Below are 12,318 nucleotides of genomic sequence, written 5' to 3'. Positions count from 1 at the left end.
ACATAACTGTCAACTGTCCTGCAACTGTAAGCAGTTCTGTTCCCCCTCCCATTTTGCTAACTAAGTGATTTCCCATCTGCCCATGTCTCACTGTAACTATTCCAGTGTATGATTGTACCTTCTATTTGTAACTACATGCTTACTCTGCAACAAAGGATGCATATAAGCACCATGGTCTCTGTATACCATGTACTACCTCAGGCAGCACTTGAGAGTGCTGTGTGGACGTAGTCCCACTCATGAGTGATTAATAAACTTGTTATTTGAATTCCAGCTTCAGTGCCAATCTCTTTGTTGTTGGTTTAAGGACCCGTGGACAGAGAAGGGTGACCCCTGCACCGGTGTGCCCCTTAAAATGCACATTTCCACAACCTGGATATTATATAGTTATGGTATACATATATAACATTTATAGCCCACACAAATACTAATACCAGAACACTAAAAAAATCAGCGGCCAACCATAACTTAGCGCTCTTACTTGCACATAAGACATATCTGCCTATCTGCTTGTCCACCTTCAGTACTGTACCAGACAATAAACCAGCTGTCTCCAAATATACAGGCATCAAAACACTGAACAGATCTGTCACATACTGCTGGTCGGTTGGAGGACTTTATTCTAGCCACCACTGCAGGTCCCAAATATACACTATGACAGCTTATTTTCAACTGAAATGACACTCAGAACTGGGGAGGTAGGTATGAAGCCCATCCCAGCAGATCTCGACACCTTTTTTCCTGTCTTCAACCATGCTAGATCAGGACAAAAACTATAAACAAACTTTTCAGGTAGGACAACTCAGAGTAGTAACCCGCTAAGTGGACTATGATCATACAAAATACCATAAAGGGACCTGCAGAGCTGCTCAAAGCAGCCAGCTTACTGAATACAATAGGCTGTGTGTCTATCCCTCATCATCCACCACACTGCTCAGCGCTGTGGTCCAGGTCACGATAACAAAACCCTGGTGGTCATCACGCAACAACATGGAAACAGTTCCCACATTGGATCACAAAACAAATACAACAACCATCGAACTATACACCCTACATGGAGTAGCTATCTGTGCATAGAGGTAGTACGCACTATATAAATGCTTCAATATACTACAATGCTTCTAGATTTCTATCACAAGCATTCACAAGATGAGGAGTAAAGAGTGACTTGAAGAAGGGAGAGAGTAGAGAAATAAAAATTAAGAGTTAAACGAAGAGAGTATTAGAGAGAGTGGTGAGTTTGTGAGAACAAGTCAGAGTTGTAAAGGTATATGAGAGAGAGAGAGAGAGAGATATGAGTTAACCATAGTTGAGGGACAGAGAGATTTGAGCTAGACAAGGGTGAGTTACAAACAGCAAGATTAAATAAGGAGAGGTGGACATGAATGAGGAAGATATCCAATAGCAGCGCAAAGCTTACGGTTAGGCAGGATGGGTATGTACACTAACCTTCTATGAAGTCTGCATGCCAAGCAGTCAAGTTAAAAAAGAATACTTTTTTAAGCAGACTTATTATGGTGTGACTTCTGATTGTCACAATCAATTTACTAGGGGGCCTCTTGGAAGATAAGGGACAGGGGCAACTGCCCGCTTTGGCCGTACCTTAAAAAGTTTCAGATTACATGTAACATCAAAAATGACATCTGCTGTTAATTTATTTCAGCACCCTAACAAATATTTATGGGAATTATACTTTGTTGGGGAAAACAAGTGGAAAACAGCATAAAATATAAAGCCAACATATAGAGCCCTGTATGAATCAATGAACGTAGTCAATTGATAAATCGAGCGCTCACACTCTTGCTCTCATATTGAGTTGATCTTTGAGACCTGTTGGCGTCCCAGTGCCTCAACTGGGGAATTTTAAGGTTTTTTAGTTTTTATGTCACAGTTATCATGTCCACTGCAACTAAGTCACCTGGATGCTTTCCCTATAACATTATTTATACAAATGTTCTATATGTGTACTATATGCACATTGTTTTACTGTACAATATCCTTTCAGTATCAAAATACATGGAGGGGCTGTACAATAATGGCTGGATAATGTAAATATCAAACAAGTAACTTTATACGAAAATACTTAATGAGTTGTATCAAGGGAAGCTCTCCGGGTAGGGAACCTGTAAATGCCAAAGACTGCACTGCACCAGTATATATCATTTTTATATATTTTGAGAGTACATATGAAAATCGAAATAAACTGATGACCCCATGCAAGAAACTTTACATAGCTTTGTGTTTGAATGTTTTGTTTTTAGTAACAGATTGAAATACTGAACAACATATCTCACATTTTTTACAAGCGCACATCGTCAAATCTTTTACACTGATATTTGGCAATCTACATTATGGCGTTATCCTGCATGTTCAATGGACTTCTGAATTTGCATAAAGAGATGTTTGATTGAGGCATACCTATACATAAATATATACCTACAAAAAATACATATAAATAAATAATATATAGCTAGAAGAAAAAAATTACCTGAACAAAAAAAAGAAATAGTACTTCAGAATAGAAAAGAACTTGCCTTTCAAAGTCCTCACAATGGTGCCAAATAGGAAAAACAAAAATCAGGAAACAATCATAGCTTTAAAGGCGAAGCACTTGAGAAGGAAGGCACAAACAGCGAAAATTATACATATATCCTTTAATCTCTCTCTAAAGAGCTAGTACTTTAATAGTACTGGCTAATAGTGCACTTCAAGAGTTATACAGACACATTACTGTATCACTTATAAGTTAGACTGCTGGCTTAAGACAATAAGAAGCGTGGCGCAATAAGGCAAGTGTGGGTAACATAGTAAAATCATATGGACAACAACTTAAACATTAATTCACAGAAAAAGGAAGTGAGATCACAGAAGAAACACTGAAAGAGTAACATTGGAAAGACACAAACCAGGAAGGCATATGCAGCAAAATTGTGTTAGGAACTGAACCGGAGAACAAACCGAAGAGTTTAAGCACTGCATTGTTATAAGGACAATTTAGGTCAGGCACAACAGAAAGAGGTCAAAACACAATGTATTCATGATATTAGGTAAAATAAACACAAACTTACAGCCTCCTTGAGCATTTGTTTGTTGGAATACATCAAATCTTCATCAACGAAAAACTCATCCTCAATCACTCTAAGCACATTAACAGCAGATTCTAAAGGTGTTTCATCAGTTTCATTCCTAAATAAACAATCTAAAAGAAGAAAAAAAAAAACATTAACAAACACAATACGTTTGGCTTTGTGGCTGGCCGTTGCAATACAGCTGCTTTTATTTCGAGGCCCTGTAGCATCATTATTAGTAATGTTGTAAGTATTCGGTAGCAGTATCAGGATGGTATTGTCTGTTTGCTGACCAAGAAGTAGGATCAGCAGGGTCTGGAGGACACCAAGGGCCTGATCGAGAAAACCGGTTAGAAATCACAAGGAATGACATCCAAAAATCCCTGAAAGCACTGATGGAATAAGAATTTCCCATCAAGCAAACATGGAGGGAATAGAGGAATACATTGTGAGGTCTGAAACAAAATGCTTACTGTTGCAACTATCAACATGTTTGCATGACCACGCACATTCAATCAGGCCAACAACAATAAAAACTAACATACTGCAACAATACCTGGACCACATAACCACAGAGATTGAACAACCAGCAGGGTCAAAATTGTGCCACTATCAAATTTACTGGACCAACTCACCCGGAAATACAACCCAAGAAGTGATATACAGGTAAAAATGACTTATCTCAGAACTTGTGCAAAGTAAAGTGTTTATTCTTTGTAAATCATGAAGCTATACAAGGGAAGAAACAAGTGATGAATTAATAAGAATACACCAAGAAAGCATCTGTGACATAATAAATACATTGTAATAGTGCAGCCTGTGTGTCACCTGAACACAGGCACCTCCAGTTCATATATCAAGGGAATAAGCCAGCATTTCCAAACTAAACAGAGAAAGCGGATGCTATGGACTACACTACAGCATTGCTGACAACCTCCCAAGAAACCTGATACTTCCTAGAAATCCAACTTAGTTTGGGACTCAACTGAGATATTAGGAGAAGGAGGAGAACTCACTGGACAGGGAGATTCCAATAAAAGCGAACAGTGTAAATCATCATAGACTAGGAATGCATAAAGAAATTCCATATAACAGAGGATGTCTTTAACAATGGCAATAGCAAATAGTACACTTAAAACAAAAATGCCTCATGCCATGTAAGAAATGACGGTTATGCTTCCCCCTACAATGCATGCCACATGTTCCCACTAAGTTGGTCACCGGAAAAATCAATTGCTACTCTACAACCATTGGCCAGTAAGGCTGAGTGGCATGTCATATTTACACTCGGACCCATGTGGCATAGCACATAACAATTTCCAGCATTTCACAGGTCACCCTACAGATCCAGAGTAATGTGGCTTATGTCTTCTGTCATTTGTCCTTTGCTATAGGGGCCATTCGCTGCACACTTTTTGATTACAAGCTCCCAGATGCCCTCTTCCACATTACAGCCTCTAATTTATATGTGATGTTTACCATAATTCACTGCTTTCTACAAACACTTTCCTAGGTTATAGCAGGAGGAAAAACTTAAATAGGTCTAAGCATTTATAACTAAAACATAAATTAGTAAGAGCAACCATGAGAGGGCACTAAGTATGAAAAAGGTAAGCAGATAGGCTAGTTGTTTTGGTTCTGAGTAACAAATAGGATAAGACTTAGATTTAGTGTTAGGTTGAAAATTTCCATTAAGGTGGAGGGTGAGGATGGGAGGGTGTACAGTGGGTGTTAGATGCAGAGTGGCAGTGACAGGAAGGTTTAGGATATTGCTTAATGTTTGGGTGAAGGATATGGGTCAGGATCAAGGAAATGTAAATAAAAAATCTCATCAGTTCGGTGGACTTGTCACACAGAATCATGGTGTGGCACTGCCAGCCTGGACGCCAATGATATCTCAAGACCCATGTAAAGATATAAATAAAGGAACTGTCTACTACTATAGGAGACACAAACCTAGCCACACAAACACACAAACACAAATGCCTTCAGAGTACCTAATCAATGTTGGAAATAACGGAATCAAGGGATCTGCAGGAACCAAGGGCACTTGATAAAGGTATAAGGCCTAATAGAGGTGTCATTCATGCTCTAGAAACTGCCCATTCGGATGCCTCATACATGCTAGTGATCTGAAGAGGCCAGCATTTGACAATGGAAGGAGTTGATGAGACATATATAGTTTAGAAGCATATACACACCTATTATTGTTCACAGGAGAGCATGGAATATTAGGACCCCACCCTCAGAAATATAATAGTTTCCGGCTCTAGATGAATGGACACTCCTGTACACCCTCAGAGGAACCTTGGACTCGACAAGCAATTTATTATATACACTTAAAACCACTGTTATTCACTTCGATCACAAAAAAACTTAGATGCAGGCCTTAAAACCCACTGTGTTTGGAGCTGGCTTCAATCGAATTCATAGATGAGGACGGAACGGGCGGTGAAAAAACGAAAGCAACGTGGACATCATCAGCAATTGCACAGAAAATTCTAGCAGAGGCTCATATATTTAAAAATTGGGGGATAAAAACAACTCCTTATATAAAGCCAAGATACCCAGAATTATTAATTCCGGCAGTAATGGTGGGGGATCAGGCTCCTGTTAGTAGATCCGGAATATCGGTGCTCAGAGGAGCGGTGGGGAAATGTGGAGCAAGTAATGAGCAACATCCTAGTATCATTAGAAGCATCCAAGAAGGTAAGTCATCACCAACTGGATTAACTGATCTAAGATGGATTGCTAGAACAATAAACAACATTACAAATTGACAAACCGGCTCACACTTAAGAGCGAGTAAGCATAATCAACTCTGTATATGTTAGTGGAATGTTAATGGTCTAGCCACCAAAATGTCTGACCCAGAATTTGTGAGCTATATAAGATCTTTTGATATTGTGGCATTACAAGAAACATGGCATGTAGACCCCCGCCGCACCTTCAAGGATTCTTACGTTTCTTTACTGGTGCAATAAGGAGAGCAAAATACGGTCACCTCCAAGGCGGTCTAGTAACCTATGTTTCAGCCACAAGCGCACACACAGTCAAGGAAGTTGGACCAACTTCTTCAGCGTCAATGGCAGTAAACCTTCTCACCTCGCAACTAAAACCAGGCAATGGGGAAATTGAGCTTACCTTGATCAATGCTTATTTCCACCCAAAAAGGAAAGCAAAGGCAGCAAAAGAATTATGCAATTTCCTGGAGGAGTGTATAAGGGAAAGACCGACAACAGATCTTATGCTCACCGGGGACTTTAACCTTAATCTTATGGGAATCTCGTCAGATACGAGATTCTAATTCAAAATTCAGCTTGGGATATACCATCACAGGGAAAGCCGCTTGTATCCAAACAAACCAAATTAGGTCAACAGATATTAGAGGACCTCGAACTCTTCAACATCAGAGCATTGAATGGAAGGTTTGCTGGAGACAATCCCCCAGCTACAACATTTCACTCAACAAGAATCAATACTATATTGGACTATACTTTCATTTCATTACCTTTATTTCAACATATGACTTCATTTCAGATAGGTGGAAAAGCGGACAGTGACCACTGCCCCCAAGAAATTGTCCTCAAAATTGTGAAGCCTAAATTTGATTTATCCTCCATGCCAAAAGAGTCAGTTTATACTTTTAACTGTAAAAGGATTAAGTACTCAGCAGCAACCAATGAAATCATATTGGAAAAGGCTAAGCAGCATTTCAATGCTAGAATCGGATCTAGCGAAATTGAGAAATGGGAACAATTTATAACATCTATGTCTGCTTATGCTACAAGATCTAAGCCTCTAGTCCAATTGGGCCGCAGCAGCATGAATCAGTTTACGCGAGAGTATAGTGAGAAGATTAGGTGCACAAAAAAAATCAATTTATCACACGATGAGACAACTTCGGCAGAACCCTATGGATATAGTGAAACATGATCTTTTACGGACACTAAAGGCAATGCTGAAAAAAATAAAATGGGAAGCCAATAGATCTGTGGAGGACAATATGTGGGCAAAACTACACGCTGACACCAAACGGAGCGATGGTGCAAGATTTTGGAAAACCATAAACCACTTCATAAGTACTATGCATAACGGAGTCTCCTCTAATATTACAGAAGTATGGGCAAGCCATCTTAGGAATCATTTTAATCAGGCTATGGATTACAAACTGGAGACAAAAACTGATAGTGTGATAAGAAGTCTTATAAAAAAGAAACCACAGACATTCCACAAGAGCACCGGCAATCCAGAAAGTCACACATTAATCATAAATGATGGACTGACAAGTATACGATGCATCATTAAGCGCCAAATTAAAAAAGGAAGAAGAGAGGGGGCACCAGGTCCGAACGGAATTTCGCCCATTATTTATAAACGAGATGAGAACGAATGGGCAGCAGCGCTCGAACCACTATTTTTGGAAATAAGCCATTTTACCAGATTGCCAGGCTCCTGGAAAGGCTCAATCATCTCTCCAATTTTTAAGTCAGGGGACAAGTCTCTCACACAAAATTATCGATTAGTGGCCCTAATGGACAACGAGGCAAAGTATTTTGCAGGTACACTCTTGGAGGAGTTGCAGGCATGGGCCTAAGAGAAATCCCTAATTCCGGCTAATCAGACTGGCTTCGCTAAATCAGTTGGGACAGCCACTAATATCCTAACCATGGGTATGTTAATAGATAAGGCTGAATCAACTAAAATGCCCATTCACTTCTGTTTTATAGACTATAAGGCGGCTTTTGACCATATAAATCGGAACATTTTATGGTCCAATTTGAATAGTTGGGGGATATCAAGGCCTCTGTTAAGACTTGCTGATTAACCTTCACACAGAGACATGGGTCCAGATAAAGTTGGGTGACGGATCACTCCTGTCAAGATGCATACCAACCAACAAGGGTCTTAAACGGCCCCACATTATTCAATTTGTTTTTAGGAGATCTCATCCTGATCCTAAATAGCTGTAACTCTCATGCGCCCAAGTTAGGAGGGCTTTTATTACCGTGTCTTCTCTACGCGGACGATATAGTCCTAATCAGTCATACAAAAGTAGGGCTGCAACATATTGTGAATGCTACACAGGGCTATTCTGAAGCAAACGAACTGACCATAAACCTGGAGAAAATGCAGACAATGACTTTCAGTAAGAACAGGAAAAAAATCGTCTTACTGGTTTTGGAACAATGCTCGCATTGAGGATACGTCGGTATATAAATACCTAGGATTAAAAATCGATAACAGTGGCCAGTTTACTGTACAGAAAACTAGCATCAGAGGTAAAAGCCTTGCCTTGGCAATCTCTTTAAAAGCACTAAACAGTAAACTTACTGGCCCTTCTCTCCTACCTCTGGTACAAGTAATACGAGCTAAACTCCTGCCAACAATCACTTATGGGAGCGAAGTACAGAGAGGCAGAGATGCAAAGACTCCCGATAATACAGTCATAGCTGCATACAGGATTATTTATAGCCTGACCAAACGAACCTCACCGGCACAAATTAGGCCAGAGTTTGGTGTCCAGAAACAGCTAATGGCAAGACAGGGGGCGTACATAACCACTTGGGATAAAGTGCGAAAATCCAAACAAGAAACTCTAAATGACCATCTATGGATGGAGTTAGAGCAACACTCTGCCTCACCAGCTGCCAAGTATCTTAAAAGTAGCGTGGCGAATATGGGCTTAAATCAGATTTGGGATACCCCCACAAATCAGAACGCTTAAAAAACTGGTTAGGAAAACAATCAAACATCTTTCATAGGTTGAACAAAAGGCAACACAAGGCAGCCCTCATGAAAAGGTCCCATGGCTGGATGACCCTGAACTCGTATTCCACACAAGCACCACAGAGTTACCTTGAATTGGGTTATGCTAAAACTGCTAAAATTAAGTTTTTAAAGTACAGGTTGGGCTTGTTACCCTGTATCCGGCATTTTCCACATTGGCTAAAGGATAAGGTGGGCTCCCTCTGCCGGTTATGTGGTTCAGCGCCAGAGGATATGTTGCATTTATTATGCTTCTGTGACAAACTGTTGGAGGAACGAAAACATCTACTGTAATGCCATTTTAATCAGCGAGGGATACGCTCACGAAGACAAGCAGTTCTCGCCTGCTTTGCACCCCAGGAGCCACTACTAAACTGTAGTCTTGTGAAGTTTATGAAGGTGGTGGAAAGGAAAATGCCAAGACTTGATTCCTAATTGCTTTTTAGATAGTATTATAATACAAAACTGTATCTATTCCCACTTAAGGTCGTCAAAAAAGTATGCAATTTTAGGATTTAAAAAAGAAACGAAAAATTGTGATTATGATATACTGGTTTTACCAATGCATGTAGATCTAGTTTTAAATTTTGATGTTTGTACTGCAATGGTTTTAATTAACTATGCAAATAAATATTACTTACTTACGCTGTCAAACCACATATATCCATGTGATACGCGACCCCACAGATCCAAGTGGGGTCGCGTTACAGCGTTGCAACACCAGAGATTAATTCCAGGGTGCCACGCCGCGTTGCTGCACGAGGGCCCGGGTGGAGAGCACAGAAGTATCGCGTCCCGAGAGAGTCAAGACCGCGGACGAACGGCATTATGCACATGATGAGACCCCCCTCTGCGGCTGTAAACAAGAGACGCCAGGTCGCTCAGTCTAGGCGCCCCCCCCCCCCCCCGAGTGTGTATCAGAGAAGTTCCACGTCTCCCAACAACTGAGTGTGTAGCAGAGAAGTTCCACGTCTCCCAACAACTAGATTTGGTACCACAAGTCCTCCCAGATAAAGACGTACCCTGATGAAGACCTTTATTATAAGAAGCACCAATTAGAAGGTCGATACGCGTTGGTCATATTTCTTTGAGAGGCCAGCCCACAGAACCCAGCACAAACCTTTGTCCCGAACTCGGACACTATAGACCCCACGCTTAACGGTCCTTGTGACGGGTTGCCTCCCGCGGCTCAAGGGGTAACAGGAAGTAAGGACTGGTGGACCCCGGTATCGAGTGACCATGATGTTATCCCCTTTCAACAGGATGAATGGGCACTCGAAACGGATACATACTTTCCAGGGACCGTAGCAGGCACGGAGCCCTTTAACTGGGAAGACCGCGAAGGACACACCCCGCCCCCTGAGGACGTCACAGGACTCAGAGCGTCAAAAGAGGGAGGAACCAGGAAGTCGACGGACGGCGATCCCCGGAGCGGAGAAGAAAGCGAACGGAGTGGAGACGGAGACGAGGAGGAGGACGGAGCCCGAAAGAGAGAGACCGGAGAACAGAGGAGCCCACGAGCAGCGAAGCCAGGAGGCATAGGATCCGGTGCAGCGCCCTGCCACGTTCCCAGGGGAGGAGCGTGGCTTGGACAGGTACGGGACCGGGTAGCGGGGTGGGTAGGACGGCGGGAAAACCCGCGTTAAAACTCCCGACCCGTGCGGAACTTTCTCCCTTTCTTGTGTTAATACCCCTCCCCCTTCACCGGTAGAACCACTCGCATCCCTATTCGTTTGGAATTTGAGCACACTGAAGGTGAATCCCCACACCCTGGCCCTGGTGTTAGGATCGAGATCTCTCGCTTGTTGACACTAATATAGTCCCTTGTCTTCCTTTGTTTTGGGGCGAGTAACTGGAACCACACCTCAAGACGGCTGGGGAAGACCAAACCCGCAAAACAGACGACCCAGAAGACCCTACGGGTTCCCAAGCATCACGGATCCAGCGGCTTTTGCAAGGGACAGACTTACAAGTCGGACAAGGAGAAAGATAATCCCAATAAAACCTAAGCTTAATCGAGCACGTCTGGAGTCCCTTATTGACAGCCCGTCACAACTGGTGTCAGAAGTGGGATTAACAGCTTCCTCCGTCTGGCAACCCAAGATGGAGACCCTCGTGCAACACTTAATCCAAGGGCAAGAGAAACTTAGCTGGGCCGTAGAAAGGCAAATGACGTCAGCGCAAGCAGATAGAGAACACTTCCAGAATACTATCAAGGCCCAGCTCGAGACCATGCAAAAAGCCGCCCCGGAGCCCGGACTACCCGTACCTACGGAAAGACGGCTGCCTTTTTCCAGCGCCGCCGGGGTGGCCCTACAAAAGTATGTCAGTGGTGAGGACCCTGACGCCTTCCTGACCAACTTCGAGCGAGCAGCTCGTGCCTGCGGGTGGCCGGAAGAGAAATGGCCTTTCTTTTTGGCTCTGCTTTTGTCTGCTGAAGCACAAGCCGCGTACCAGGTCGCCAACCCCACTGGAACCACCGGCTATCAAATTATCAAAGAGGTTATACGGGAGCACCTAGGACTGAATGCCGAGGCTTACCGAAACAAGTTCAGAAAAGAACGGGGTGTACCAGGGGAAAACCCAAAGACTCTGTATTGCCGTTTAAAAATGTCCGCTGACAAATGGCTTAAACCAGAGACTAGCTCCAAGGCCGAGATTATGTCCAAAATCTACATGGAACAGTTTCTGGAAGCCTTACCGTACGGGACCCAAAGGTGGTTAAGGCAACACCCCCATCTGACTCCCGAACAAGCCGTAGAGATGGCAAAGTACTTTGCAAGGGCCCAACCCCGCTCATACCCCATGGAACAAGAGAAAAGCTCTAGACTTACCAGTGGGGCCCGGGGTGAAAGGAAAATGGTCCAACCGGCAGTAGTCCCAAGACCCAAGAACCCTCGCTCGGAAGTCTCTTTTCCCCGGGGGCCCCAGTGTTTTGAGTGCGGCGAGTGGGGCCACATCGCCCGAATGTGTCCCAGGAAAAGGGCCGAGGAACCCATGGACGTAGGGTACCTACCAAGAAGCGTACTATACTCGGCTGAGATGGGTGCCTCGTTTTACGTACGTGTGGGGATGAATGGTCGGGTGGTAAATGCCCTTTTAGATTCAGGGTGCCGGCAGTCCGTAGTTAAGACAATGTTCGTGCTACCACACCAGTACATCCCACACACCCTCGTACACATAAGGTGCATACATGGAGAGGTCCGCCCGTACCCCATGGCTCTAGTACCCATAACTCCCTTAAACAGCCCCCCATGTACTGTACGGGTGGGGGTGGTCGACTCCTTACCCGAGGATATCATCTTGGGGGTGGACAACCCAGAATTCCTGGAGTTGTTCAACAAATCTGTGGTGCAAGAACGTCTGGGACGGGATGTGCCCGCCCCGGGTATGGTATCCGCCGATCCTTGGATCATAGATAGAAGTTTCCGCTTTGCACAGAGCAATGACCGCACCTTATTTAATGCCTGGGAAAGCGCTC

At 43.2% G+C, this 12,318-nt stretch overlaps 1 protein-coding gene across 5 annotated transcripts in view; it reads right to left on the bottom strand.

The window, feature by feature from the left end:
- The window catches only part of TERF2 (telomeric repeat binding factor 2), a 454,983-nt gene that overhangs the window by 358,348 nt on the left and 84,317 nt on the right, over positions 1-12,318 (bottom strand). For all 5 annotated transcript variants that reach the window (XR_014972240.1, XR_014972241.1, XM_085638741.1 and 2 more), the window contains exon 3: positions 3,069-3,199. Coding sequence is in view for 3 of the 5 variants with exons in the window: in XM_085638741.1 (XP_085494867.1) it covers positions 3,069-3,199 (131 nt within the window). In the remaining 2 variants the exon portion in view is untranslated. The remainder of the gene's footprint in view (positions 1-3,068; positions 3,200-12,318) is intronic.

The sequence above is a fragment of the Triturus cristatus genome, chromosome 12 (genome assembly GCF_964204655.1).
Source record: "Triturus cristatus chromosome 12, aTriCri1.1, whole genome shotgun sequence".
In the NCBI taxonomy this organism is placed as follows: domain Eukaryota; kingdom Metazoa; phylum Chordata; class Amphibia; order Caudata; family Salamandridae; genus Triturus; species Triturus cristatus.
The sequence above is the reverse complement of the archived record's forward strand: the minus strand, read 5'-3'. Positions and strand labels throughout refer to the sequence as shown.